This window comes from Theropithecus gelada, chromosome 3 (assembly GCF_003255815.1).
Source record: "Theropithecus gelada isolate Dixy chromosome 3, Tgel_1.0, whole genome shotgun sequence".
In the NCBI taxonomy this organism is placed as follows: Eukaryota; Metazoa; Chordata; class Mammalia; order Primates; family Cercopithecidae; genus Theropithecus; species Theropithecus gelada.
The window spans coordinates 154,685,533-154,711,965 of NC_037670.1; the positions used below are offsets into that span (position 1 = coordinate 154,685,533).

General features: G+C 44.4%; 1 protein-coding gene across 2 annotated transcripts; it reads left to right on the top strand.

The window, feature by feature from the left end:
* The first annotated feature begins 541 nt into the window (after nucleotides 1-541).
* On the top strand, nucleotides 542-23,284 carry CPA2 (carboxypeptidase A2). 2 transcript variants are annotated; one of them, XM_025379511.1, is made up of 11 exons: nucleotides 542-958; nucleotides 3,013-3,094; nucleotides 3,753-3,887; nucleotides 4,781-4,876; nucleotides 7,221-7,322; nucleotides 9,326-9,424; nucleotides 10,809-10,919; nucleotides 12,001-12,091; nucleotides 13,624-13,823; nucleotides 16,259-16,343; nucleotides 23,047-23,284. In XM_025379511.1, exons 1-11 carry the CDS (start codon nucleotides 867-869, stop codon nucleotides 23,232-23,234), a joined length of 1,281 nt encoding a protein of 426 aa, XP_025235296.1. In that variant the 5' UTR covers nucleotides 542-866; the 3' UTR covers nucleotides 23,235-23,284. The 2 variants fall into 2 exon arrangements, with proteins under 2 accessions (XP_025235296.1, XP_025235297.1); XM_025379512.1 differs by lacking the exon at nucleotides 7,221-7,322.
* Nucleotides 23,285-26,433: the final 3,149 nt, after the last annotated feature.

Here is a 26,433-nt window from a genome sequence, read left to right on the forward strand (position 1 = left end):
TAGATCTATGTTTATGAACAAGAAAAGATCACCTTCGTTTAAAGAACAGTATACGCGATATGGTCTAATCTTTGTTTAAGAAAAAAACTCGAAAGCAGAGAAAGAAATTTTTAAAGATATATGCCAAATGGTTTTCTTTGGATGGAAGAATTATTGATGATTAAAGAAAACACTTCCTTTTAATTCATACTTTTTATAACAAGCAACTTCATTGTTGCTTGTTATAGGAAATGTCATCAGAAAGACATTTTCATTTTGGGAAAAAGCACAGAAAGAGGGATATCAATTTGGTGTAAATGCAGATGGATCACTTTTGAGACAGTGCAAAATTGAATATTAAAGGGCCTTCTGTTTTGTTTTAATATAGAGTGAGGATTGGAATGGGTCACATCTACAGGGACACTCAGCAGATGTGAACTGAGTGATTGCAGTGTTTCAAGGTAAACATTATAAAAATAAACAAATGAGTAAGCTAATGGAATGTGATAGACAGGATGCCTGAGTAATTACTATAAATGCTCTGGCCTTTTTTTTTTGTCAGAGACCCAGAAAAGACTAACCTCTAGGTCTATTAATCTGGCTTCTATCGCAGAGTAGCTAGTGGCATTTTATGTTCTCAATCATACCTATACTGCCCTTGGTATGCTCTAGCAATTTTGGTCTCTTTCCATCAAACTTTGTTATCCTAGGAACTGAAAATGTACAGATTGGTGATATCACACAGGTGGATGTCTACAACCTTGAGTATTTCACATGCAGGTGGGAATTTTCTCATGTGGGAATTCACATGAGTTCTCAGAGGGCCAGCACATCACCCTCAGCTGCCATCCCTATAAATAAAGTTCAGGAAGGACTCTGAATTCTGGATGCCAGGAAAACCCATGGCCATGAGGTCGATCCTGTTTTTGTTTTTTGGTGCCCTTTTTGGGCATATCTACTGTCTAGAAACATTTGTGGGGTAAGTTATGCTTTCTGGTGCTTCTTTGAATTTTACTCACCTGATTGATGGAGCCTTTGATTGTTACAGAGTAAATGGGTATAAGTGTTCAGTGTTTTCAGAGAAGTTCTCTTAGATTTGGGGATAAGTCGATAGTGGGAAAAATAGGAGTGGATGATCAAAAAAGAGATGAATGACACTTAAAGGGAAAGACAAAAGGGAAAACTGAGCACACATAACCCTATTTCTCTCTGTCCTTACTCATTTTTCCCTCCAGTGATCAGACTGTAGGCTTGATAGACATCAAGGAAAATACAGCTGTGTAGCCATTTGTTTCAGGTAACTCAGCTGGTGTCAAGGCTACTCTCCCACCTCCTCCTGCTCTTCTGGGCTTTACCATTCACATTAGCCCTTGTCCCCTACCCCCCGATCTTTAGATTCAGCATCTAGGCGGTGGAACCCATGAAGTAGAAAGGCCAGGGCTATAGATTTCAGCTCAACTCCTCCTCTCCTGGCTTTGGAGGACTCATCTTTGCTCCGAAGTACTTTGCTTCATGATTCTATGAAGGGCTTTAGGCAGCATTTTTTGAAGAGTGGTCCAGGGAACTAAGAAAACAGTCAAATAAGTTTGGTTCCAAAAAGCCACTGGTCAAATAAATGTGGGAATCAGAGGGTTAAACAAACTATAGGATTTCTAGGAGCTTTGGTTAAATCAGTGTGCATTATAAATCTGTAAGAGGGGATCTAGGTTGCAGCATGTACCCTTTTTTTAAATTATCAACTACCCACTGCCTCCAGCTAGCTTTCTTTCTTTCTTTCTTTCTTTCTTTCTTTCTTTCTTTCTTTCTTTCTTTCTCTCTCTCTCTCTCTCTCTTTCTTTCTTTCTTTCTTTCTTTCTTTCTTTCTTTCTTTCTTTCCTTCTTTCTTTCTCTCTCTCTCTCTCTCTCTCCCTCTCTCTCTCTCCTTCCTTCCTTCCTTCCTTCTTTTCTGTCTCTGAGTAACTCAAAGAACTACTATTCTTCGGAACACACACCAGGAAATATGAGCCTATTGTATTACTTTTCTCAGTGCCTTCCCATTTTAAAGGAGGACTCCTGGGAGTCCACGCATTAACCAAAAATAATGAGACTTAAATGGAAGAATTTTCAGACCATTTGTGGCAGATGAGCCTCAAAGAGCTCATGTTCCATCACTTCTGTATTCCACTGGAGTTCGTAGGAAATTGCATGGGGCTTGGTTTCAGAAGACCCATATTCTGGTCCCTGTACATGGTTCATTGTATTGATTCCTTCCCCACTTTACAAATGGTTGGGACAATGACTTAGGAAGTCTGCCTACTTGGAGAAAGGCTAGAAGGCGAAGCTCTGTCACCAAGGGAACTCTTCGTAAAGATATGTGCTTGATTGTTTTGAGATTTCTCTTTCCTGTTCACCCTTCATTCCCTATGAAGGGTGTGTGTGTGTGTGTGTGTGTGTGTGTGTGTGTGTGTATAAAGAGAGGCACGGCACATAATTTGTCAAGGTCCCAACTATCTCTGGCCATGTCCCATGTTTGGGCCACATAAATGGAGTTTGGGGATAGAACCTTGATACATTTTCAGTTGACAAAAACAAGGAACAAACAAAACCCCCAAAACCATTAAAAACAAACCCTTAGGTCTACCCACATATGAACTGTTTCCTCTTACAAGCACCAAATTATTCCACTTTTTAAAAACTTACTTCTGAACAACAGGAACAGGCAAGTATTAAAAGCTAACACTCCACGAGCAGCAGGTGTTATTTGATTCATTAGCTAAGGGAAAGGTAACTTTAACAGCAGGCTTCCTGCTAGGAGCAGGTACACCTCTTCATTATTATTTAGATAACATTTCCTGGGAAGAAATAATGCCATTCTATCACCTTCTCATTCTGGCAATGTGGGTTTAGTATACTATTTATTAGTTTCTGGATTGTCACAGAGATTATTGACCGTTGCATTAACCTGTTATACACAGAGACTAACAGGTGCAGAAAGCAACAGGAAAGTGTCCAGGTTTTGCTTTTAAGGTCACATTTGTGGTTAATTTTCTTTAGAGACCAAGTTCTTGAGATTGTACCAAGCAATGAAGAACAAATTAAAAATCTGCTACAATTGGAGGCTCAAGAACATCTCCAGGTATTTGATCTAGTGCGAGTTTCTGTTCCCAGAACGAATACTGTTAAACATGATTGAGATCTATTTTGGACTGTATTCTGACTCCCATGACATAGTGTGAAATGCTAACTCATGCAGCTGGGTTTCTGAAAACCTGGGCTCTGGTCCCAACTACAGGATACTGGGCAAGTCACCTACCTTCCCTGTGTCTCATTTTCTCATTCAGAGTAATGGCGATAAATATATCGTTCTTCTATCTCTCAGGTTTATTGTAAGAACGAAAGGAGATATCAAATGTGAAAGTTATTTTCAAAAATTAAGCACCCTTAGTGCATATTTCCCTTGTAAAATAATTTATAGTATTTATATCCTATTATTAAATGAATTGGATCACTAGAATCCCAGCTTAAAAAAACTGCCATCGTATTAATAATCTTTTCCTTCTGCCAGTTTTAATATCTAGCCATAGGGGCAGAGGAAACAATATAATGGATTTGCTGACACATGGATGTTTAAACGCCATTGTTGCAATATCATAGTGATTTCACAATGATTCCAAAACTTGTGGGCTCAAGATAAAATTGATGCAAATTGATTTCTAGAAATCCATCAGTGCTGACCTGTCCATTCCCCAGAATAGCCCATTCATTGCCTTGGCTTGGACTTTTATCCCTTTCAGCTTGATTTTTGGAGATCACCCAGCACCCCAGGGGAGACAGCCCACATCCGAGTTCCCTTTGTCAGCGTTCAGGCAGTCAAAGCATTCTTGGAGTCCCAGGGAGTTGCCTATTCCATCATGATTGAAGATGTGCAGGTAATTATGCCACGGACTCACCTTCCTGCAGCTTGCTGGGCCACATGAACGTCAGTTCAGTTCCATCTTCTTTCACGCTTGAGTACTCTCTGCAGGGAAGGGACCTGTGGGTACCACTAGGACCTTCCAGCAGTCTGGGCTCCCCTTGCAAGGTGGGTAGGAGGGCACTGTCTTTCTCTTTTTTGAATTTGGCACATGCAGAATACATGCAGAATATTGTAACAAAGAATTTAAGGGAAACGGCAAAAGAGAGGCTACAGCATGAAATATAAAGTACAAACCAAAGGGTGTTAGGCAGAAGAAGGAAAAGAAGGAGTCTCACTCTGTCACCCAGGTTGGAGTGCAGTGGCACAATCTCGGCTCACTGCAACCTCTGCCTCCCAGGCTCAAGTGATTCTCCAGCCTCAGCCTCTTGAGTAGCTGGGACTACAGGCATGCACCACCACACCCAGCTAATTTTTGTATTTTTAGTAGAGGCGGGGTTTCACTATGTTGCCCAGGCTGATCTCAAACTCCTGACCTCAAGTGATCCGCCCGCCTCGGCCTCTCAAAGTGCTGGGATTACAGGAGTGAGCCACCAAGTCTAGCCTGATTTAGTTTTTGTTTAGAGGTTAACTCAGGCCCTGAGCTCCCAGAAAGGTAAGATGAGCCATAAGACCATGCCTGCAAATCCACCCTGGCACACCTGCAGCATCTGGCTGGTAGGAAGTCCCATTAATGCTCCATTCCCTTTCACAGTGGGGCCAGAATAAGGGAAAGTCATGACCTCAAAGCCTACAGGACAAGAAGAGGAAAGCTTGATACTGGGGACCCGAGTGTTACCCTTTCCTTCACAACTACAGACTGAAATACATTGCTGTAAACCAATCATAGATAGAATTGTTTTATCTTAGGTCCTGTTGGACAAAGAGAATGAAGAAATGCTTTTTAACAGGAGAAGAGAACGGAGTGGTAACTTCAATTTTGGTGCCTACCATACCCTGGAAGAGGTAGGTGTTTCAAAATGAACATTACAGAGGGGCCATTCTCTCCTCTAGGGATAAAGCTCATACTTCCACGTGGTGACTTAATGGCCTAGAAATTATTCTTCTATTATTTTCTAATTTCTCTAAGTTTCCCTAGGATTTCACAGCCAGTACCAGTGTCACTGGCTTCGCACCCACTCTTGCTTACTGTAGGAGCTGAAATCCACTTGCTCATCTCAACGGCTACCCACTGTGGAGTGTCTAAAGGGTACCCACAAGCAGACCCCTCAGGCTGGTGATCTTGCCCTAAGCCCCCTTGCTGACTTCTGACCTGTGCTGCCCACAAAGCCAGGGAAGCCATCATGGCTGCCACTGACGATGCAATGGGGACACAAAGCCAAGTGAAAGCTGTGCTTCCGGGCTGCCACTGATGATGGAATCAGGGACAACCTTTGACGCCTCTGACTTCCATCCAAGTGTTACTGGTGGAGGGTGTCCAGGTTCTTGGCGTCTTGAACAAAGAATTGGACAAAACGCACAAACAAAACAAGGAAGGAATGAAGCAACAAAAGCAGATATTTACTGAAAACAAAAGTATACTCCACAGGTGGGGAGCAGCCCGAGCATAGGGGCCCAAAAACCCATTACGGAATTTTCTGGGATTTAAATACCCTTTAGAGGTTTCCCATTGGTTACTTGGTGTACGCCGTATGTAAATGCAGTAGTAGCCTTCGATCAGTCTGATTGGTTGCAGAAAGCAGCCAGTCAGAGGCTGAAGTGAAGTTACAAAGTTATACTCCTACGCAAATGAAGACTTGGCTTGCAACCAACCTGACTCGTTGCGGGAGGGGACCAATTAGAGGTAGTTTCAATTTTTCATCTGCCACGCCAGAAAGAGGAGGGGGGGTAGGTGCAAAGGGAGTAGCCCCTGGTCCTTTTGTTACTTGGGCATAGAAAGTTGGGGTTTGCTTTTTGATGTAGTTCTAGGGAGTCAGCCTGAATTGGCCTTAGGTTCCCTGCCTCTAGATCCTATTCTTCTGCCTCCCAGGAATGTGCTCTGTAAGACCTCATGGCAGCAAACCCTCATGGAGTCTCTGCTGTCTTTCCTGGGCTTTGTTGTTTCTGTGGAGACTATCCCCTTCCTGCATCGGCTGCTCCATGCTGCTGTGGGGATCCTGGGCAGTGCTGCATTTACGTCTGTGACACAGAGCCCTTCTCCAGGCCCACCGGACTCTATCTGCAATGACTTAAGAGTCGAGGGATGGAAAGGGGCCGGAGGGGATGGTGGTTGTAGGGCTAAGGGGTGGCATGGGGAGTAGGAAAGAGCCAGAGAAGAGGTATCTGGTAGGCACCAAGTCTCCAAGTTGGCAGTTTTTAAATGCAAAAAGCTTTAAACATTTTTTTTCTCCTAATTTATTTGATGGGAAAAGCTGATTTGACCTAAACTCATTTGGGAGCAAAATCTGACCTGAACTGCCTCACTGCTCATTTGTTTCACTGCCAGAAATATTAATGTGCTTGAATACGGAGCAACGTCCCATGTGTAATACATAATATATATTTCCTATTACCTTCCTAAAATTCTCCCTTGAAAAAAATGTCTTATTTGAAATATATATGGCCTCAAGGGTTTCAGATAGGGAACTGTGGACCAGCACAGAGAATAAGGAAGAAAAGGAAGTGGAGCAAACAAGACGCCCTCCCTCCCTCCCAGACAAACTGATGTCTGTCTCCTACGGAGTGCAAATACTGGCAACAGCTGGAGGGACTGACTTCCTCCCGCTAGCTCTCCAAATGCACCCGGACACGTCTCAATCCCAGCAAGGGACATAGTTAGGGCTCCCCAGATGCACAAAATTTCAGTCGCCTTGAAAATAGGAGCTGGAGTAGCCGGTGGCCTTAGTGCGTCTGCAGCAGAAACCCCATCGTCCCCGGGCCTGATTTAGCCGGAAGACATTTTGTAGCGATCGCCTGTACATCCATTTTGGGGTTGAGGGGGCACTACCTTTTGTTTTCCTCTGCTAGTGAAAGGAGCTGGGCACATTCCTCAGCCCCGGGCTCAAAACTCCCTAGCAAGGGCGAGAAACCCCACCAAAGGGCTGGGGTCGCCAAAAGCCACAAGTACCCCAGGGAAGTGTGTCATTTTGCTTTGCACAAAACTGCAAAGGGCCGGCTGGACTGCAGCCCCCGCAGACGCCGATGGACTCAGCAGCACTCAGCTGGATCCAAACCCTCCGACCCTATAGCTCGAGCCGCGCTGCCCCCTCCGCTGTGTCCCAAGGGAATGGGGAAAATCACCAGGGGATCAGATCTCATGCAACAGATGGTTCACTCGCAAATGTCTATTTATTCACTTGAAACATTTCAGATTTCCCAAGAAATGGATAACCTCGTGGCTGAGTACCCTGGTCTAGTGAGCAAAGTGAATATTGGCTCTTCTTTTGAGAAGCGGCCTTTGAACGTGCTTAAGGTACACGGTGCAGGGGCGGTTCTTCCTCTCGATGCTTCTAGAATCCCCCTCCTCCCCGGCTAGCCAACAGTCCCGGCTTGTGCTACAGAGCGGCTCCTTTTTATTACTTTTTATTTTTTTTTCTTTTCCTCCTAACCGGTCCTTGCTGGTTTTGAGTATCCACTCCCCCACCCCCGCCCCCTTCTTTTTATTTCTCTCTGTTCCTGCGCAAGCTGACGCAGGTCTGCAGGAGTGAATTAATGCTCGCGTCCTGAGAGATGAGCTCCCGGGGAACCGGGGCAAACGCGCCAATAGGAGCCGAGGAAGGGGGAGGTGCGGGCCGGGGGAGGTTGGGGGCTGGGGGCTGTAATTCATCAAGCTGGGAGTTCTCTGGCTCCCCTCCCCTTCTCTTTTTTTTTCTTTCCTCTTTAAACACACACACACAAGCACACCAGTTAAAAAAGAAAAAGCACTAATTGCCTAAGCTGCATTTTTTCTTTTTCTTTTCCTTTTTTCTTTTTTTTGTTTTTAGTTTTTAAAGAAGAGTTCTGGTCGTATGCAGAACAACTAAACCCTAAACCGCAAAGACAAATGCCCTGAATGAAGATCTTTTGAAAAAGGATATAGATGGAAAGAGGTTAGGGTTTGACGCCATCTCGTAACCTCTGACCGTCTTTGTGCACATAATTTCAAGCTTTGCACTTTGTCCTCAAAAACAGTGAAAATTGTTTCCCCAGATTTCCTAGAAAGAGTTTGTTAAGAGAAAAAAAAAATCAAAAAGAGGTAATGTCACAACTCCTCGCTAAATTTGGAAACGTTATGGCTGGGAACCAACTGACTAACTGGGACAGATGGATTTCTCCAGAGCGTTTTTCCCAAAGCAGGCCTGAGAGGAGTGATTTGCCTGCTTTATACCACAGGGATACATTTGCTAATGTTTACCTCCCTTCTTTCTTTTTATTTCCTCTACCCGCACCCCCCGCCCACCAACTGGTCAGAAAACCCCAGAGTCTCTTCCACCGTGGTCTTCCCTGGCCTTCCCTTTTCCCGGTGGTTCGGCGGTGGAAGATACTGTGTTTTTGAAAGTTCCCTGCTTTTTACGTTTGAGCTCTTTAGAGGAAAAGGCACAAAACACTTTTAACTAAAACTCTTAGAACCCATGAACTGTAATTTTTAGCAAGGATTTGCATTTCTCATTTACCTTATCTGCTGTGTTTAGAATGCAGCACAGAGATAGAAGTTGATGGTGCAAAAATAATCTTTTCCTCCCCATTTACTGATCCAATTGGCAAAGCCACTATTTCAAATAAAACTAAGTCACTTAGATCATAAAATTTAAACTCTGGAAAGTACCTCCAGAGGTTTGCTATCATGTTTTTATGAAGGTCTCAGAAGGTTATCACAAGCATTTTTATAATAAAACACTATTATTGCATACATTTGGAAAATAGAGCAACAAAAGAAACAAAAAAGAAAAAAAATCCTCATAATTCTAATCCCACAACTATGGGATAATAGCTATTAACAATCTGTTCTCCATCTCAACAAAAAAAACAAACAGACAGACAAAAAACAATCTGTTGTATATTTTTCTACTTTTTTCTTTCTTTTCTTTTCCCTTTTCTCTCTTCCTCCTTCTCCGTTTCCTTTTTTCTCATATGTATGTGGGTATACAAATGAACTAGTTTCTTTAAAAATAAAAATGAAATCCTGTAATCCATTTTTTTCCAATTTTCAGCATATGAAGATATTTTCCTGTCATTATCTCCAACGATTTTTTACAAACATCGGAGGAGAATTGTCTATGCCCCTCAGTCTGCATTTACACTTGCATTCGAAGAAGGGGACAAAAGAAAACTCTCCTTAAATGAGAGTTAGTCGACAGCATCACTGTCTGTATTTCCTTCTCTGTTAATCACATCAAGAACAGAGAGAGGGACAAAGAAGGATGATCTGGGGTAGAGAGGAGGCAACCAGGTGCCACGGCAGTGGAGCCGTTCACATTGCCACACTTGCTTTTGCAGTTCAGCACCGGAGGAGACAAGCCAGCTATCTGGCTGGATGCTGGGATCCATGCTCGAGAGTGGGTTACACAAGCTACTGCACTTTGGACAGCAAATAAGGTCATTTTGCCTAACATTCCTCGCTTATTTTACCTTTCTGGGGTCAGGCCCACTGAAACCCATGACAGTCCCAGTGGTCCTGATGGCTGGCGCTCTCAGCCAAAACCCTTCTCTTGTCACACGGGCTGGCAATGAACCCATCCAGCCTTTTTTGGTATTGCCCCATCCAGCACCCCAGGCTCCTCCCCTTGGGCAGCCCACTGTGCGCTCTGTTAAAAGACACCACGATGTGGTGATTGCTGTTGAGTGAGAGAGAGGGGGAAAAAAAAGACTCAGTAAGCTAAAGAGATGGAACGGGTGGCCAGGGAGGACCCTTGGGAGCCAGATTTCAGCATAAGAACTGACTAGAGAAAAATCACTTTGCTGCCTGGAACCCTGAGGGCTGAGGTGTGATGTACTAGAAATTTAAAAAATCATGAAAGGGAGTCAGCTGGAAAATACAAACAGGTGCAAGAAGAGTTTAACCCACAGATCCAAAGTGGAGTTGGCTAAGGGTGTTTGGGTTGTTCTGAAAATTTCCCAAATTTGATTTTGAAGGTAAGGTGTAGTAAGATCTGTCTTCCACAAGTTTGTTGGCATTAGAGTCAGGACCTGGGGCTGGGAGTGACCTAGTCTGGTATTTCTTAAGTAATTCAAAAATGACATGCTATAAATCAGAATGTTAATTCATGAGCAGAGGAAATCAATCCACATCAGATCATTCAAGCATGTGCAACCACGTGCATACCGACTGATACATTTTTCCCTTCAATTAAAATGCGGTTACCTTTAGGGTATTATGAAATGGATATTTAACAGTTGAATAATAATGCCTTAGGATGGCTGAGCACAGGAAATGAATAAATTTTAATCCGGCAGAAACTTCAACTCAACTGCAGTTGATGGCAAGTAAAAATGTAATTCCCCAAATGGAATTTAACTGGTTCTCTGTGTCTTTAGCAATGTCTCTGCATATTTAAGTAATCTGATGTTTGTTGTGAGTTCTTTTGGAAAGTTAGCCCATGTAGGGGATTAAGGAATACCAAACAAAATTTCTTTGGTGCATAGGTCCACATAAGTCGCATATATCACTGCTCACTATTGCAAAATGTCTCACTGGAATGAACAGGAAGAATGTTACTGCTTTTGAAAGAGAGTAGATACATGATATCTGATTTTTACTCAATAGAAGTAAATTATTCTGACTAGAAATAAAAGTATAGGCGCTAGCATATTCAACACATTAACATTGCAGGAGACCGTACTGCTGGGTGCCTGGAAGACTTTCCTTGACCAATAGTGATCCTCGGTTCACATCTGGAAAAAAACCACTCCCTTACTATTCTGTCCTGTGTTCCTGACAAAAGGGGTGTGTGAGGTTGACATCTATCTTGTCTTTGCTCAGATTGCCTCTGATTATGGAAAGAACCCATCCATCACTTCCATTCTGGACACCCTGGATATCTTCCTCCTGCCAGTCACAAACCCTGATGGATACGTGTTCTCTCAAACCAAAGTAAGCCTGGATTTTTTTTCCTTCTTCAACAAGGACCTAAGCAGATATGTAGGAACTTCAAAAGTAAAATAAAAGTAATCATTCTTTTCTTGATTTACTCTAAATGGAATGCCTAATTTCTCAGTAGTCGCCCAGAAATGAGGGATAGAGAAGTGGTTATAATCACTTCTTATTCCAACGCATGATGTCTTTACATGTTGCCTCAGCCAGAGCCCATTTCAGCTGTTAGGCTGGGCTATTAGAGCTCAGTGTTCACCGTGAGTCATCTAGGAGATTTGTTCCAATTATCTCTGCGTTTTTTGTGTTAGGATTGATAGAAAAGAGGAGGCGGATGTTACCTGCTGACAATTAGATTGCAGTAGGATTTAGGTGGGCAGTACAGTGCATCTAGCATTTTACTTAAAATCTGTGGGAGAAATCCTCCGTAATATCACTAAAAGGAGTTACGTAGTTTTTCCCCCTTAAAATCTCATTACAATACACTATTGTAGCAACTGTGACCCCACATATATTCAAAATGAATGACAGCTTCAAGTTTATTTTTAGAGAGAGCTAACTACAGTAGCGTTTTCAAAGACATTTTCAAAGAAACTCATACTAATACTAGTACTCATCCCATGAGATACCATATGAATCAAGGGTTCCATTGTCAAGTCTAGGAAACACCACCCACCATATCCGTTTCTTAGAAGTTCATAAAAAACAAGGCATTAACAATCCTTAGAAGTTCTGAAGAAAGTTTACCAAGTTAGCCCTATATTTTCCCCCAAATAGTCTCATCACAGAACCCTCCCTTCTGCTTTTGGTTGTTGCTGTTGGCCTTGGACAGAACTAGGGTTCCATGACACGTGTTTGGCAGGTTCATTTGAGGAGCTGGGGGTGTATTCATGTCTCACTTTGGTGAAATGGCAGAGAAACTCCTAGCAGAACCTGTATGAGGACTGTCCACCACCGCCCCAACCAAGGGAAAGGAGTATCCCAGAGAACTAGGGAAACTGACAGAATTCTAAAGGAACCTTCTGATCAGGCTGAATGACCCTCTTTCTTTTTTTCCATGTGCTTTTTGGGTGGGGTCTGAAAGAATCGTATGTGGCGGAAGACCCGGTCCAAGGTATCTGGAAGCCTCTGTGTTGGTGTGGATCCTAACCGGAACTGGGATGCAGGTTTTGGAGGTGAGCCCTGGGACTTGCCCCCAGGGATGGTCAACCCGTGGTCTGGCCCACAAACTGGTTCAGATGGCCCTGCAGTGCATCAGCTGGCTAAGCCCATCCAGGATTTAAGCCATTTAAAAACCTCTTTGAAAAACACTTAACTAAATTCCCTTCACAGGAGCACAGTGCTGTCACAGAGCACTGAGCAGCATTTAATATATTTTGTCTCACATCTTGGTTTTCCCACAAGCTGTTGCCCGGTTAGCCTTCTGTGCAGCCGGAGCAAGACTGCGCAATGGCAGGAGGACTCGGGAAGCCCTGAGCCAGCCACTAGAGGGGGTTAGGATCTATTCCAAGGAGAAGCATTACATCATCTATGGATGCTTCGAGAAAGAAAACTAAAAAGAAGTACGTACACACAGGATGAAGAAACTGACTTTCAAAACAGATTCAAATATAAAATGTGAGCTTGCTGCCCTGGCTTTGTGACAGCCTTTACATTTTGGAGTTACGTGGCAGGCTAGTTAGGGGCTCCTTTATGCCCTCAGCCACTGGAGAAAACCCCTTATGTCTCACTAACCATAGAATTAAAAATTTTTCCCCCTCACTAGGCTATGATAAGATTGAAGTCAGGAGCTGTGTCTTTTTCACTGACGTATTCCTAACAGCTAGCACAGTGTCTGCAACGCAGAAGGCAATCACTACGTATTTGTAAGACAAATTAATTAATTAGAGTTATGGAACTAAGATAGGACATATTAGAGAACTGCTACAGGATACGGATGAGTGGCAACTTCATTCATTGCTTTTACAGTTCTTTTTTTTTTTTTTTTTTACTGTTGGGGAAAAATAAAGCACAATACTGAGCCATGGCCCACAGTTCAATGTCAATCCTCCCCAATATTATTTTCATTAAATCATTTTAAAATAAGGTGACATTTTGTCTGTATCACATGGGGAGCCTAGGGAATCCTAACCCCTACTCATCCCCTGGAAGTTTCTCTACAATGGCCAGGCCTACAATGGACCCATTTCAGGGGTCTTGAACCACTCTAGTTGCTGAGACAGTCAAGGCCAAAGGTGGCCTTGTCAAATGTAGTCATGATTTCCTCACTGCAGAAAGGGTGTCAGAGGTTCCTTGCATTTGTGGCTTTGTGCCTTGGAATTACAGAGCATAGAATCTTCTACTCTTGGACTCTAAGAATTGGATGAGATCCCAGAAAATGAACTTGCTAAACTCCCACCCAATGCAGGAATTCCATCTATAATATTAAATCTAGCTTTTCTTCCAACAACTCCTACAGAGAGGAGATGATCTAATTAGATGGCTCTTTCTACTGTATGGAGAAACCATATTTTTTGAAGAAGAGATGTGTCCAGAATCACTTCAGTTAGGCTTTCTGACTATAACCTTTGGAAGACACTTGATCTAACACAATGACAATCTTGCCCTGACTTCCAGAGGAGAAAATTAGTGATGCATGGTGACCTCCTCCCTACAGTGTCTTCTTAGAGCTCGCTGTCCTCACTGGGCTACTTCTGCATCTCCCCAGGACCTGGAGCCAGCAGCAACCCTTGCTCTGATTCATACCATGGACCCAGTGCCAACTCTGAAGTTGAAGTGAAATCCATAGTGGACTTCATCAAGAGTCATGGAAAAGTCAAGGCCTTCATTACCCTCCACAGCTATTCCCAGCTGCTGATGTTCCCCTACGGGTACAAATGTACCAAGCCAGATAACTCTGATGAGCTGGTGAGTTTCTGAAACTTAATTTCAGCCCAGCAACAAACGTGTGTTGTGTGGTCAAGTAAGTCTCAGGCATAAAGTCATACCCTGAGGTGGAGGTGTACCATTACAACGATGAATGAGACATAAAGTCAGACACAGAGAAAATTATGATATGCAGCCAAAGGTTTGAAAGACTGGTTTTGAACTTTACTAAACTAAGTTTCTTTGGGAAATAGAATTCATGAAGTTATTGTTACCTTAATCTAGATGAGCAGCAGCCTGGTTTGAGCATAGATTCCCAGAACATGCTATTTTGTTGCATATGGGGGAAAAAGCCCTCGGATTTGGATATGAGACTCTTGGATTGGTAGTCAAATGCTCTAAGCTGAGCAATTCTGCTTCTCAGCAACTTGTCTTATACTTTTCTGGGGACTTTGGCTCTATGATCTACCATGATGATGCACTGGTGTATGATGTTGGGGGTAAAACACTCACTTCCCTAACTTGATACCTTCTGTCACCCTTCCTGTTTCAGGAATAAGCCAACTGGCCCCAGCCTTAGCTCAGATGGTGACATCTCAGGAGGCTGTTCACAATTGAGCAAGAGCTATCCCCAGCTAAAAAGAATGTGCAAATATTTCCAATTTGGCTTTTAGGCTGGATTTGTGAAACCCATATGTTAGAAATAAGCCCAGAATTGGAACCTTTTTGTCAATTTACCTTCGAGTAGATTATTGTCGGCAGCCCCACACAGAAATAGGCTATATTATTCCCATTCAAGTGTGCCTTTCATCTCATCAGTTAGATTTGAGCTCTGTGAGGTTTTGATGGTGAGTGTTACCATTCAAGGTCATATCAGGGAAAAAGAATGTTCTAAAATGTTCTTTTTTAAGACCTAGATGACCTTAAATTATCTAAACCTGGTGCTCAAACCTCTCGCAGATAGTCAATCTAGGCTATGATTAGATGGCTTCCTGCCTTCAAGGGAGCCTATTCTGTCGGGGAAGGTTGTTAGGTTGTTAGTGTTCTTCTTTATGGAGAGCAAAATCTCTGTGTTTTTCACCCATCAGCCCTGGTTTATCATCTGGTTCTACTGAGCAAGCTTATTTCCCTTTAAGAGGTGAATCCACTATTACTTGAAGACCACCAGCCTGCTTCTTCTAGCTCTTATTTCTTCTAAATAACCTCAATTCCTTCAAGCATTCGTATTATGGGCTCAAGTTCCCTTACTATTCTGGTTGTTGTTTTCTGAATATGCTTCTTGAAGGGTGGTGTCTTAATCTGTTTGCATTGCTGTAAAGAAATATCTAAGACTGGGTAATTTATTAAGGAAAAAGTTTTATTTGGATTATGATTCTGCTGGCTGGAAGATTGGGCATCTGGTGAGAGCTTCAGGCTGCTTCCCACTCATGGAAGGCAAATGGGAGCTGGTATGGTGCAGAGATCACACGGTGAGAGGGGAAGCAAGAGAGAGAGTGGAGAGGTGCTGGACTCTTTTTAACAACCAGCTTTCGAGGGAACTAATAGAGCAAGTACTCACTCTTAACTGTGAGGACTGCACCAAGCCATTCATGAGAGATCTATCCTCATGATCCAAACACCTCCCATTAGGCCTTGCCGCCAGTATTGGGGATGAGATTTAAACATGGGGCTTGAGGGAAATAAACATCCAAACTATAGCAGGTAGCTCCCAGAAGTGAATGTGAAATGTATGTTGTGGGTTACCCAGCACAGAGCAGAGTGTGACCATAACTACCCTCAGCCAGACCGTGCACTTCTGCAAATTCAGTTGAGGATCACATTAGTTTTTTGGCCGTAGCCCTGTAATGTTGACTCATGTCGGGCTCATTGACAAGAGTAACCCCCGGGCTCTCCAAGGATTTGACCACGCCAGCTTTCCCCCATCTGGTAATCGTACAGTTGTTTTCCTGGACCCAAGTTCAAGACCTTACATTTATCCCTGACAAGGACAGTAAAGCCTCAATCAGTAAAAATTGGAAGCCTCAAATAATGGAAAATATTTTTCTGAGCTCTACTTCTTGGAAAAAGAGACAGCCATAGGGAAATAAGCCAATGCAGGGATCTAGTAAAAGAAAAGTCAGCTTCCCACATATGTCCTGGGGTCAGTCCACATTCTCTTTAGACCCCTTAAATCTACCCTATTTCTAGCCACACCTCTCACCAGGGAGAACTGGTGGCAAAATAATGAATCCGTGAGTGTTGCAAACACCAGGATGATCAAATAGACAATGAGGACCTTCATGTTGTGTTTTCAAAGCCAATAGAAGTGAACTTGTGCTTACTTCTCAGTGAAAATGGTTGAAATAAAAAGGGTATTGTGCCTTCACCTCAATTAACTGGAGCATTAAGTTAGAGCATTCTATGTTCTGCTGTTGGGCAGCTGATCTCCCAAGAGACAAGTGTTATCTGTCTACCTTTCTTTGGTTCTCTTACTCTAGAGTGAAGTGGCCCAAAAGGCTGCCCAATCTCTGACAAGCCTGCATGGCACCAAGTACAAAGTGGGACCAATCTGCTCTGTCATCTGTAAGTATCCAGTGTGCTGGAAGTTTTTACGAATGACCCATTAAGATGGCAGGCACTGTGTGAGTTTGGGCCAAAACTTTTACATGCCTTTATGTGAAAGGGATAGGTCTTCATGCATGGAACCCAAACTTCCCCAATTTCCCTCAGTGAATCTAGTCTCCTCCATGAGATACTTACTGTGTGATGGCCGGAACAAAGGACTCCCTAAGTATATGTTTTGTGCCCTCTCCTGTGCTTGTTCAGATCCTTACAGCTCACTCTCATTCTGTAGAATTTCTTTATCTAAAAATGAGCCTTTATCAAGACCTGGCTCTGTTTGTTTGTTTTTTTTTTTTTTGAGATGGAGTTCACTCGGTTGCCCAGGCTGAAATGCAGTGGGATGATCTCGGCTCACTGCAACCTCCACCTCCTGGGTTCAAGCACTTCTCCTGTCTTAGCCTCCCAAGTAGCTGGGACTACAGGTGTGTGCCACCATGCCCAGCTAATTTTTGTATTTTTAATAGAGACGGAGTTTCACTATATTGGTCAGGCTGATCTCGAACTCCTGACCTCAGGTGATCTGCCCACCTCGGCCTCCCAAAGTGCTGGGATTACAGGCATGAGCCACTGTGCCTGGCCTAAGACCTGGCTGTTTTATTATCTTCCCTTTCCTGGCTAAGAGGGGCTCATGCCCTTAGAATTCCATGGACTGTGGGGACAGAATGGGTGTGACTCTTGAAGAGGACCCAGGTGGTTCTGTGGATAGACTCTGTTGGCAGGCATGTGTTGATGCAGAGTATGTGAAGATGGAGGAGAAGTCAGGAATAGCGGCAGTGTGAGGAATAAGTCTGGGGAGCCTGCCATCAGACTTTCTAGGTCCTCCTCTTCCCCAATGGATTGAGATAAAAACAAGAAGCGACTACAGTGCTTTGGGAAATCCCAGAGCATGCTTGTGCAGGTTCTGAGTCCTTCAAAGGCATGGTCCCTTCCTTATGGACAAAGCTGGAAACTCAGGACCACACAGTTCCATGCCCAGGAGTTCCCTAGTGCTTCCATGCCCAAGGATCCTTTGGAAACCAATGCCTTTAATAGGCACCCATTCTGTTGTTGTTGTTGTTGTTGTTGTTGTTTTTGGAGATGGAGTTTTGCTCTGTCACCCAGGTTGGAGTACAGTAGCACCATCTTGGCTCACTGCAATCTCTACCTCCCAGGTTCAAGGGATTCTTGTGCCTCAGCCTCTGGAGTAGCTGGGATTACAGGCACCCACCACCACACCCAGCTAATTTATTTATTATTTATTTATTTGTATTTTTAGTAGAGAGAGGGTTTCACCATGTTGGCCAGGCTGGTCTCAAACTCCTGACCTCAGGTGATCTGTCCGCCTCTGCCTCCCAAAGTGCCAGGATTACAGACGTGAGCCACCACGCCTGACCACCCATTCTGCTTAACAGACTTTTAAATTAAGCATCTATTATATGTTAAGCATTATGCCAAGCACTGGAGACATAATGTGCCCTCAAAGAACTCTTTAATAGAAGAGATGAACAGGAAGGCAAGTGAGCTTTTGTATTATGTGTGCAATAGTAGGATATACATGGTACAGAAGTATTAGAAAGTCGGGGGATTTGACGGAAGCAGAAAAACTTCATGTAGGAAGAGGGTAGGGTTGTAAAGACTGATCACCAGGAAGATAGAGAAGGAGAAAAAGGATGAGGCATTCTCACAGTCAACAGCATATGCAAAGGCATAGAAGTATAAAACTGCATGATGGGTTCTGGGAGCTACAAGGAGGTTGAGATTGCTGAAATGAAAGAGGGAGAAAGGGGAGCTGGGGAAGTTCAGGGTTTTGTGTGCCATGGTAAGGAGTTTAGGTTTAACCCAGAGGATTCTAAAAGCCATTGGGGGTTTTCAGCAGGACGGTGAGGGAATTGAGGCATTGTGTTTAGCTAAAACATAGCAGCAGTGTGGATGGAGTGATGAGGGACTGCAGTAGAGACATCCCATAGGAAGAGGAGGAGTTCAGGTGAGAGACGATGGCCCAAACTACGGCAGGGCCAGTGACGATGGAAGGGATTTAGGAGGTAAAGCCAAGAAGTTTTGTCATTTATTGGATGGGGAGAGATCCTCACTGAAAGTCATTGAGTGGTGCCAGTCACTGAGGGAGAAGTCCAGGAAGGTGAAAGAGGGGTGAGATCGCAAAGATAATGAGTTCAACTGTGGACATATTGAGGCTGAGCTCCTTGTAGGGTATTCAAATGGAGATGGCCTGTAGGTTTTGGACTACATGCCCTGGGATTCTGTGGAGAGAGAGATTTGGGAAGAGTTGGTATAGAGCGGGTGGTTGGACCAGTAGAGCAGGGAGAGCATTTGGAGTGAGAGGAACCCTGGGCAAAGCAGGGAGCAAGGTGTTAAGCCGCAGAAGGGGTTAGCAGCAAGGGCTAGGCAGAAAGGCAGAGAACCCTGGATGTCAGAAAGCAGGGGAAAAGTAATTATTGAAAAGGAGGCGGTGGTCAACAATGGTGAAGGCCATGAAAAGTCAACTAAGATAAGGACAGGACATTTTCCGCTGAATTTTCATCACTAGTTTACTGGTGACCTTTACCCAGAGCAGTTTCAGAAGAGTGGATAAGGGAAGGAGAGCAGAATGGAAGCCTTTTTTCTTTTTGAGATAAGAGATGTATTTATTGACTGTGGGAAAGAACAAATAAAGAGGGAGAGGTGGAAGATACAGGAGAGAGAAGAAATGACCAGTGCAGTGAGGTTCCAGAGCTGGGGAAAGGAGGACAGGCAGAGGTGGGCAGAAGTTATGGCTCAGGATGGAATGAGAGAAGCATGTCTTTGGATGTGTTGTGGGCTTGGATGTAGCCACAGCCATAGGAGGGGTGATGGCAGGAATCATGGGAATGTACCCTTGCTAGTCGTGGTTTTCTTTTTTTGAAACAGAGTCTCGCTCTGTCACCCAGGCTGGAGTGCAGTAGTGCAATCTTGGCTCACTGCCACCTCCACCTCCTGGCTTCAAGAGATTCTCCTGCCTCAGATTCCCAAGTAGCTGAGATTATAGGTGTGTGCCACCATGCCAGGCTAATTTTTGTATTTTTAGTATAGATGGGGTTTTGACATGTTGGCCGGGCTGGTGTTGAACTCCTGGCCTCAAGCGATCTACCCACCTTGGCCTCCCAAAGTGCTGGGATTACCGGTATGTTCAGCTTTTTAAAATTAACATCATTTCCTGTATAGTTTTATGAATTTACATTCTAGTTTTTTGTTATTCCATGATGTTGCTATATCCCAATTACTGAGTCTTTGGATTGTTTCATCTTTTTGCTAAATAGTGCTACTATAAACATGTTTGTATAAACTCCTTTTTCTCTTAGATGATCTTTTTGGAGTATATTCCTGAGGCAAGATTGTCAAGTTAATTGGAATGAACAGCTTTGGCGCTCATGTTACTTTTTGTTTTTTTTTCTGAGATGGAATCTTGCTCTGTCACCCAGGCTGGAGTGCAATGGCGTGATCTTGGCTCACTGCACCCTCCTCCTCCTGGGTTCAAGCAATTCTCCTGCCTCAGCCTCCCCAGTAGCTGAGGCGCGTGCCACCATGCCTGCTAATTTTTGTATTTTTAGTAGATATAGAGTTTCACCATATTGGTCAGGCTGGTCTCAAACTCCTGACCTCGTGATCTGCCCTCCTCAGCCTTCCAAAATGCTGGGATTACAGGGATGAGGCACCACGCCCGGCCTCTTGTTACATATTTTTAAGGCAGTTCTCTGGGAAGACTGATTTGCTTACAGTTGCTGAGACCTTTTTAACCATGTTCTACATGGGATTGTCCTCACTTTGATCAGGGATACCCCCAGGGAGAAGGGCCTTCTGAGTGGTGGCAGTGGGGACAGAGGATGGACCCAGCTTGAGACATGATGGCAGCTTAAGACTGAGGAATGAGTGCCTTTGCTTGGCAGCTTTTGAGTGGAGGCTGGAGTTCAGAGTCTCAGCCGAATAGCATTGTGTATCCCCGAGACCCCTACATAGGTCTCAGCTATTTTATTACAAGGAATCTAGCTTTTCATCCATCTTATCTGGAGGTATTTACTAGTAAGATAGACCTTGGAAGCTGACGTTTAGTATGTTTTCTTTGGTGAGGTCACAGAAATGGAAGCTATTTCCAATAAGCAGATATTGGACAGGTGTAGGATTTGCTGTATGATCTTTTGGAGCCCGACTGTGAATGGCCCGGCAAGTTCTAGCTGCATCATTGTCCACAGCTGACTCTTATCCTGGCCTCATTCCAGCTGGGACAAGTTCTGCCTCTAAGCACTAGTTTTAATTCAGCACTTTTTGCTTCCTGCCCCGGGTCAGTATGCAGCTCGGGGCAGAACACCTGCCTCACTCCACGCAAAAGATGTCCATATGGTTGTAGTGGGTGAGGTATTTCCTGGGCAGCTTCCCATCTGGAAGGGGCTTTGAGGAGCTGTGCTACAGTAGGTGTTTGGTTCAGAAGTTGTTCTTTTTTTTTTTCTTTAATTTTTTTTTTTTGAAACAGAGTCTTGCTCTGTCACCAGGCTGGAGTGCAATGGGGCGATCTTGGCTCACTGCAGCCTCCACCTCCCAGGTTCAAGCAATTCTCCTGCCTTAACCCCCTCCGAGTAGCTGGGATTACAGGCACGCACCACCATGCCTGGCTAATTTGTATTTTTAGTAGAGGTGGGGTTTCACCATGTTGGCCAGGCTGGTCTTGAACTCCTAACCTCAGGTGATTTGCCCACCTTGGCCTCCCTAAGTGCTGGGATTACAGGCATGAGCCACTATACCTGGCCCAGAAGTTGTTCTTTGAATTCTTTCTCAGACAGGCATAGTGGGGAGAGAACACAGGGCTTGGGTACAGAGCCCTGGGTTTGAGTTATAGCACTGCCGCTTTGGAACGAAGTAGCCATGGTCCAGTCACTTATTCTCCCTTGGTTTCTTCATCTGTGAAATAGGTTGTTGAGAGGTTCAAAAGATATGTGGAATACAAGTGTTCCCTAATTCTAAAGTACTATATAAACGTCGATTGTTTGTTTCCTGGTGAATGCTCTCCCACGGGTAACTCCGATCCTTAATGTGGCCTAACTTTTTTGATTGCATCCTGGTCATTTATTGACAATGATAGTTATAAACATAACTGACATTTATTGAATGCTTATTCTACATACGTTATCCTAGCTCCTTCACTTAATAGCTCTGTTTTTATTTTATCGTTTTATTTATTTTTTTAGAGACAGGGTCTCACTCTGCTGCCCAGGCTGGAGTACAGTGGCAGGATCATGGCTCACTGTAGCCTGGACCTCCTGGGCTCCAGCAGCCCTCCCACCTCAGCCTCCTGAGTAGCTGGGACCACAGGCATGCGATACCACACCCAGCTCATTAAAAAAAAAATTTTTTTTGTAGAGACAGGGTCTCACTATGTTGCCCAGGCTGGTCTCAAACTCCTGGGCTCAAGTGATCCTCCTGCCTTGGTCCCCTAAGTGTTGGCAGAGAGCCACGACACCTTGCCACTTAATCTCTTAATCTCAGTTTCCTCATCTGTAAAATGGGAATAATGTTAGTACCTACCTAGAGATTCATGGACCAGTTTAACATAGAGCCTAGCACATTGAGGACACAGCCAACTAGTGTCATCACAACCATTATGCTATTTAATTCTCACTGCCCTGTGAAACAAGTAGTAATATCATCCCTATGTAACAGGTGAAGCATCTGGAAATAAATGACTTAGTTTAGGTCACCCAGATAATGATTTATAGGGTTGGGATTTTATCTGAGGCCAGCATTCTGTCTACAGTGGACCTCTTAGTGTGGTTGGCCGTGTCACGTAGCCACACCAAAAGGTGTGAGTGGGTAATTTTGGTCCAGGGAAGATTCAGTTCAAATCAGCAACCATTTAGTATTTATTATTTACCAGGCATTAATTTCCAAGCTGCTCTGCTGGGTGAAGGCAAAGACAAAACTCATGGGAGTTGACAATATTAATTTACAATATTAACCTCTAGCCCTATTCTTTTCTGGTACAACCTCCCTGGTCTTTCCAGCTCAATTCTTCCACCATCTGTGCCCTCGCCAAGTCCTCCTGTGACCTCTAGCTGCCCTTCCTGGGAGGGGCCACAGGGCTGGTCCATTGCTAGGCTTTTCTGAGTCATGACTGACTCGTAGGTTAATGCCATCTTCCTTCATCATCTGTCACATCAGCAGGCACACAGATCTCAGGTGCACATTACTGTGTTGGCTGAACCCACCACACAGATGTGCCGGACATGCGACTTGGTAGCAGAGCAGAGCCTGCCCCACCCTTAATGCTGAAAGTCCCCTGAGGATAGGGACCGAACCTCTTACTGCATTTATAATCCCTCCACTCCCACGAGAGAAAACCATGTCTGTACCTTCTAAAGAAGGAAGTGGTGTGGCCTACTTAAGGTGGAGAAGAGGCCACGTAGGATGGCGTGGGTAAAACCAGAGGCTCCTAAGAACACCAAAGGAAGGCTCAGTTCAGTGTCCATTGAATAACACCTTTTGCTTTTCAAATTATTGTATTTTTTCATAAATGTGATCCTCTACTAAACTCTTCCCCCTCTTACAGTTCACACCTAGGGGCCTGGCTTACCTATGAAGGTAGAATTTAATATAGAGGTTCCATTGCTGTGAAGGCTGGTGGGAGTCATGTAACTAAACTTCATTCTCATTTGCCTTTCAGACCAAGCCAGTGGAGGAAGCATTGACTGGTCCTATGATTACGGCATCAAGTACTCATTTGCCTTTGAACTGAGAGACACAGGGCGCTATGGCTTCCTCTTGCCAGCCCATCAGATCCTTCCCACAGCTGAGGAGACCTGGCTTGGCTTGAAGGCAATTATGGAGCATGTGCGAGACCACCCCTATTAGGGCACTGAGGAAGAAACAAGAGCCATTAAAATCTCTTTGGTTTGAAGCAACCTTGGGTTGTATTGTTTATTTTTCTAAGCCTGATCTGGGAGCACTGTTTCTCCATTTTCTGCTGCCCTCAAACACAGCAAGTCATGGCATTGTACCCCTTCATCTTTTAAAAAATCCATCCTTAGGCCAGGTGTGGTGGTTTACACCTGGAATCCCAGCACTTTGGGAGGCTGAGGTGGGAGGACTGCTTCAGCCCAGGAGTTTGAGACCAGCCTGGGCAACATGGGGAGACTTCATCTCTAAAAATAATAATATTTAGGCCGGGCTCAGTGGCTCACGCCTGTAATCCCAGCACTTTGGGAGGCCGAGGTGGGCGGATCACAAGGTCAGGAGATCAAGACCACGGTGAAACCCCGTCTCTACTAAAAATACAAAAAATGAGCTGGGCGCGGTGGCAGGCACCTGTAGTCCCAGCTACTCGGGAGGCTGGGGCAGGAGAATGGCGTGAACCCAGGAGGCGGAGCTTGCAGTGAACCAGGATCGTGCCACTGCACTCCAGCTTGGGTGACAGAGTGAGACTCCGTCTCAAAAAAAAAAAAAATAAATAAATAAATAATAATATTTAAAAAAATCCATTCTGAGCAGAGTGCTCCCAACATCATTTGACAGTTTTTTTTTTTCTTTTGAGACAGAGTCTCACTCTGTCACCCAGGCTGGAGTACAATGGTACGATCTCGGCTCACTGCAACCTCTGCCTCTCAGGGTCAGGCAATTCTCCTGCCTCAGCCTCCCAAGTAGTTGGGATTACAGGTACCTGCCACCACACCCAGCTAATTTTTGTATTTTTAGTAGAGACAGGGTTTCACCACGTTGGCCAGGTTGGTCTTGAACTCCTGACCTGAAGTGATCCGCCCGTCTCGGCCTCCCAAAGTGCTGGGATTACAGGCATGAGCTACCGTGCCAGGCCCCATTTGACAGTTTTTTATTGTGTTAAATTATATATAAAACTTACCATTTTGACCATTTTTAAGTGTACAATTCAGTGGCATTAAGTACATTTACAACATTATGCCACCATTACCATCATCCATCTCCAGAACTTCCTATCATCCCAAATGGAAACTCTTCCCCATCAAACCATAACTCCCCATTCCTGTTGCCCTTTAGCCCCTGGCAACTACTGGCTACTTTCTGTCTCTATGAATTTGCCTATTCTAGGTACTTCATATACGTGGAATTAAACAGTATTTGTCCTTTTGTGGCTGGCATTTTTTTTTTTTTATTATTTAGCATAATGTTTTCAAGATTCATCCACGGTGTAGCATGTGTCAGCCCCTTCATCTTAAGAGTGTAGCATTTTAGGGCTAGCAATGGACTTTCAAGTTCATTTATTCAGTAAATACTCATTAAGCAACTGCACTGTGCCAGGCCTTGTCCCAGGTGCTATACCTGGTTCCATCATTGTCTTTGGTTTTTCCTTTCCTGGTGTGTTGTGCTGTTTTATGAAGACTGGTGGGGCAGGGCATGGTGACTCAGGCCCGTGATCCCAGCCTTTGGGAGACTAAGGTGGGAGGATCCCTTGGGATCAGGAGTTTGAGATCAGCTTGAGCAACACAGTGAGACTCCATCTCTACAAAAACAAAACAAAACAAAACAAAAAGCCTGTCATGGTGGCAAACATCTGTAGTCCCAGCTACTTGGGAGGCTAAGGTGGGAGGATCACTTGAGCCGAATAGTTTGAGACTGCAGTGAGCTATGATCGCACCACTGTACTCCAGCCTGGTCGACAGAGTGAGACTCTGTCTCAAAAAAACAAACACACAAACTGGTGGGGACCCAAGCCAACGACATTCCTTTTTCCTGGTTGCCCCCCTGTCGAACCTCGGTCTCAGGTTGCACACAGTTTCTCTTTAGATATTGACTTCTATTGGGGATTTAGGTTTTCTTCATGTGGATGATTTTCCCTGGGAGAAAAAGGTAAGAACTAAGTTTCAGCTTGCCTAGAATTCTGGGTCCTTGATTCTTCCACTTCACATCTCTTAGATTTGGGTCTCAGTTGTTCTTGTTGCTAACATCAAAGCTGACATTGATCTCAGTGACACTGAGCCCACGCTTTGTGGTGGACAGGGTGGGTGTAGGAATTCAGTTTAAGTGTTGAGAGGACAGAAGGACCCCGAGGGAGCAAGAGGAGATGATGGCCCCTAACTCCACAGCTCCTGACAAAGGCTCTCTCTGGGACCGCACTTGAGATTCTGCACCCTCTTTTTGACTAGGCTGGTTCTCGAGCCCTGGCTAAGCCAGGCTGAGCAAAGATCCTGCAAAGTCATCCCTCCCACCTTGATATCCGATCAAGTTCCTCATCCCCACATTTGATGTATAAGTCCTTGACCTGCCTTTAGCAAGAATCCCCCTACCTCGATGTCTTCTCTTAGTAATCCCACTGATCCTCTCTGTTTTCTTTGCTGTGTTCAGTTTAAGCACAATAAGTCTCTCCTATTGAAAGAACCATGGTCCCAATCATAATCTTGAATTAGGTCTTACATTTTAACACATGTCAGGATAGTTTTTCTTTAACTCTCTCAACTGTGACCCTTGGTTGTGTCCACTCCCCTTGTGTGGGTGTGGAAAGCATGTAGACCGTAGGGAGGGTGGGATGGGAAAGGCTGTGGGAACTGGGGCTCCCAGGACAGACTCAAAAGTCCCGGAGCCCCTGAAGACGTTATGGAGACCATGAGTGTCTTCCATTTATTCAGCTGTGACTTGGTGGAAACGATACCAGACCCACAGTCTAGGAAGTATAAGAAAGTCTTATTATTTATTTATTTATTTATTTGAGATGGAGTCTTGCTCTGGTGCCCAGGCTGGAGTGCAGTGGTGCGATCTCAGCTCACTGCAGGCTCCACCTCTCTGGTTCACGCTTTTCTCCTGAGTAGCTGGGACTGTAGGTGTCTACTACCACGCCCGGCTAATTTTTTGTAGTTTTAGTAGAAACGGGGTTTCACCCGGTTAGCCAGGATAGTCTCGATCTCCTGACCTCGTGATCCGCCCACCTTGACCTCCCAAAGTGCTAGGATTACAGGCATGAACCACTGAGCCCGGCCGAAAATCTTATTATTGATAAAACCATTAAGCCTTCCCTATAGTTCAGACGCCAAGGAACACTGATAATTTATTCAGACTAAAACATCCTTTGTATATCATTTCCCCG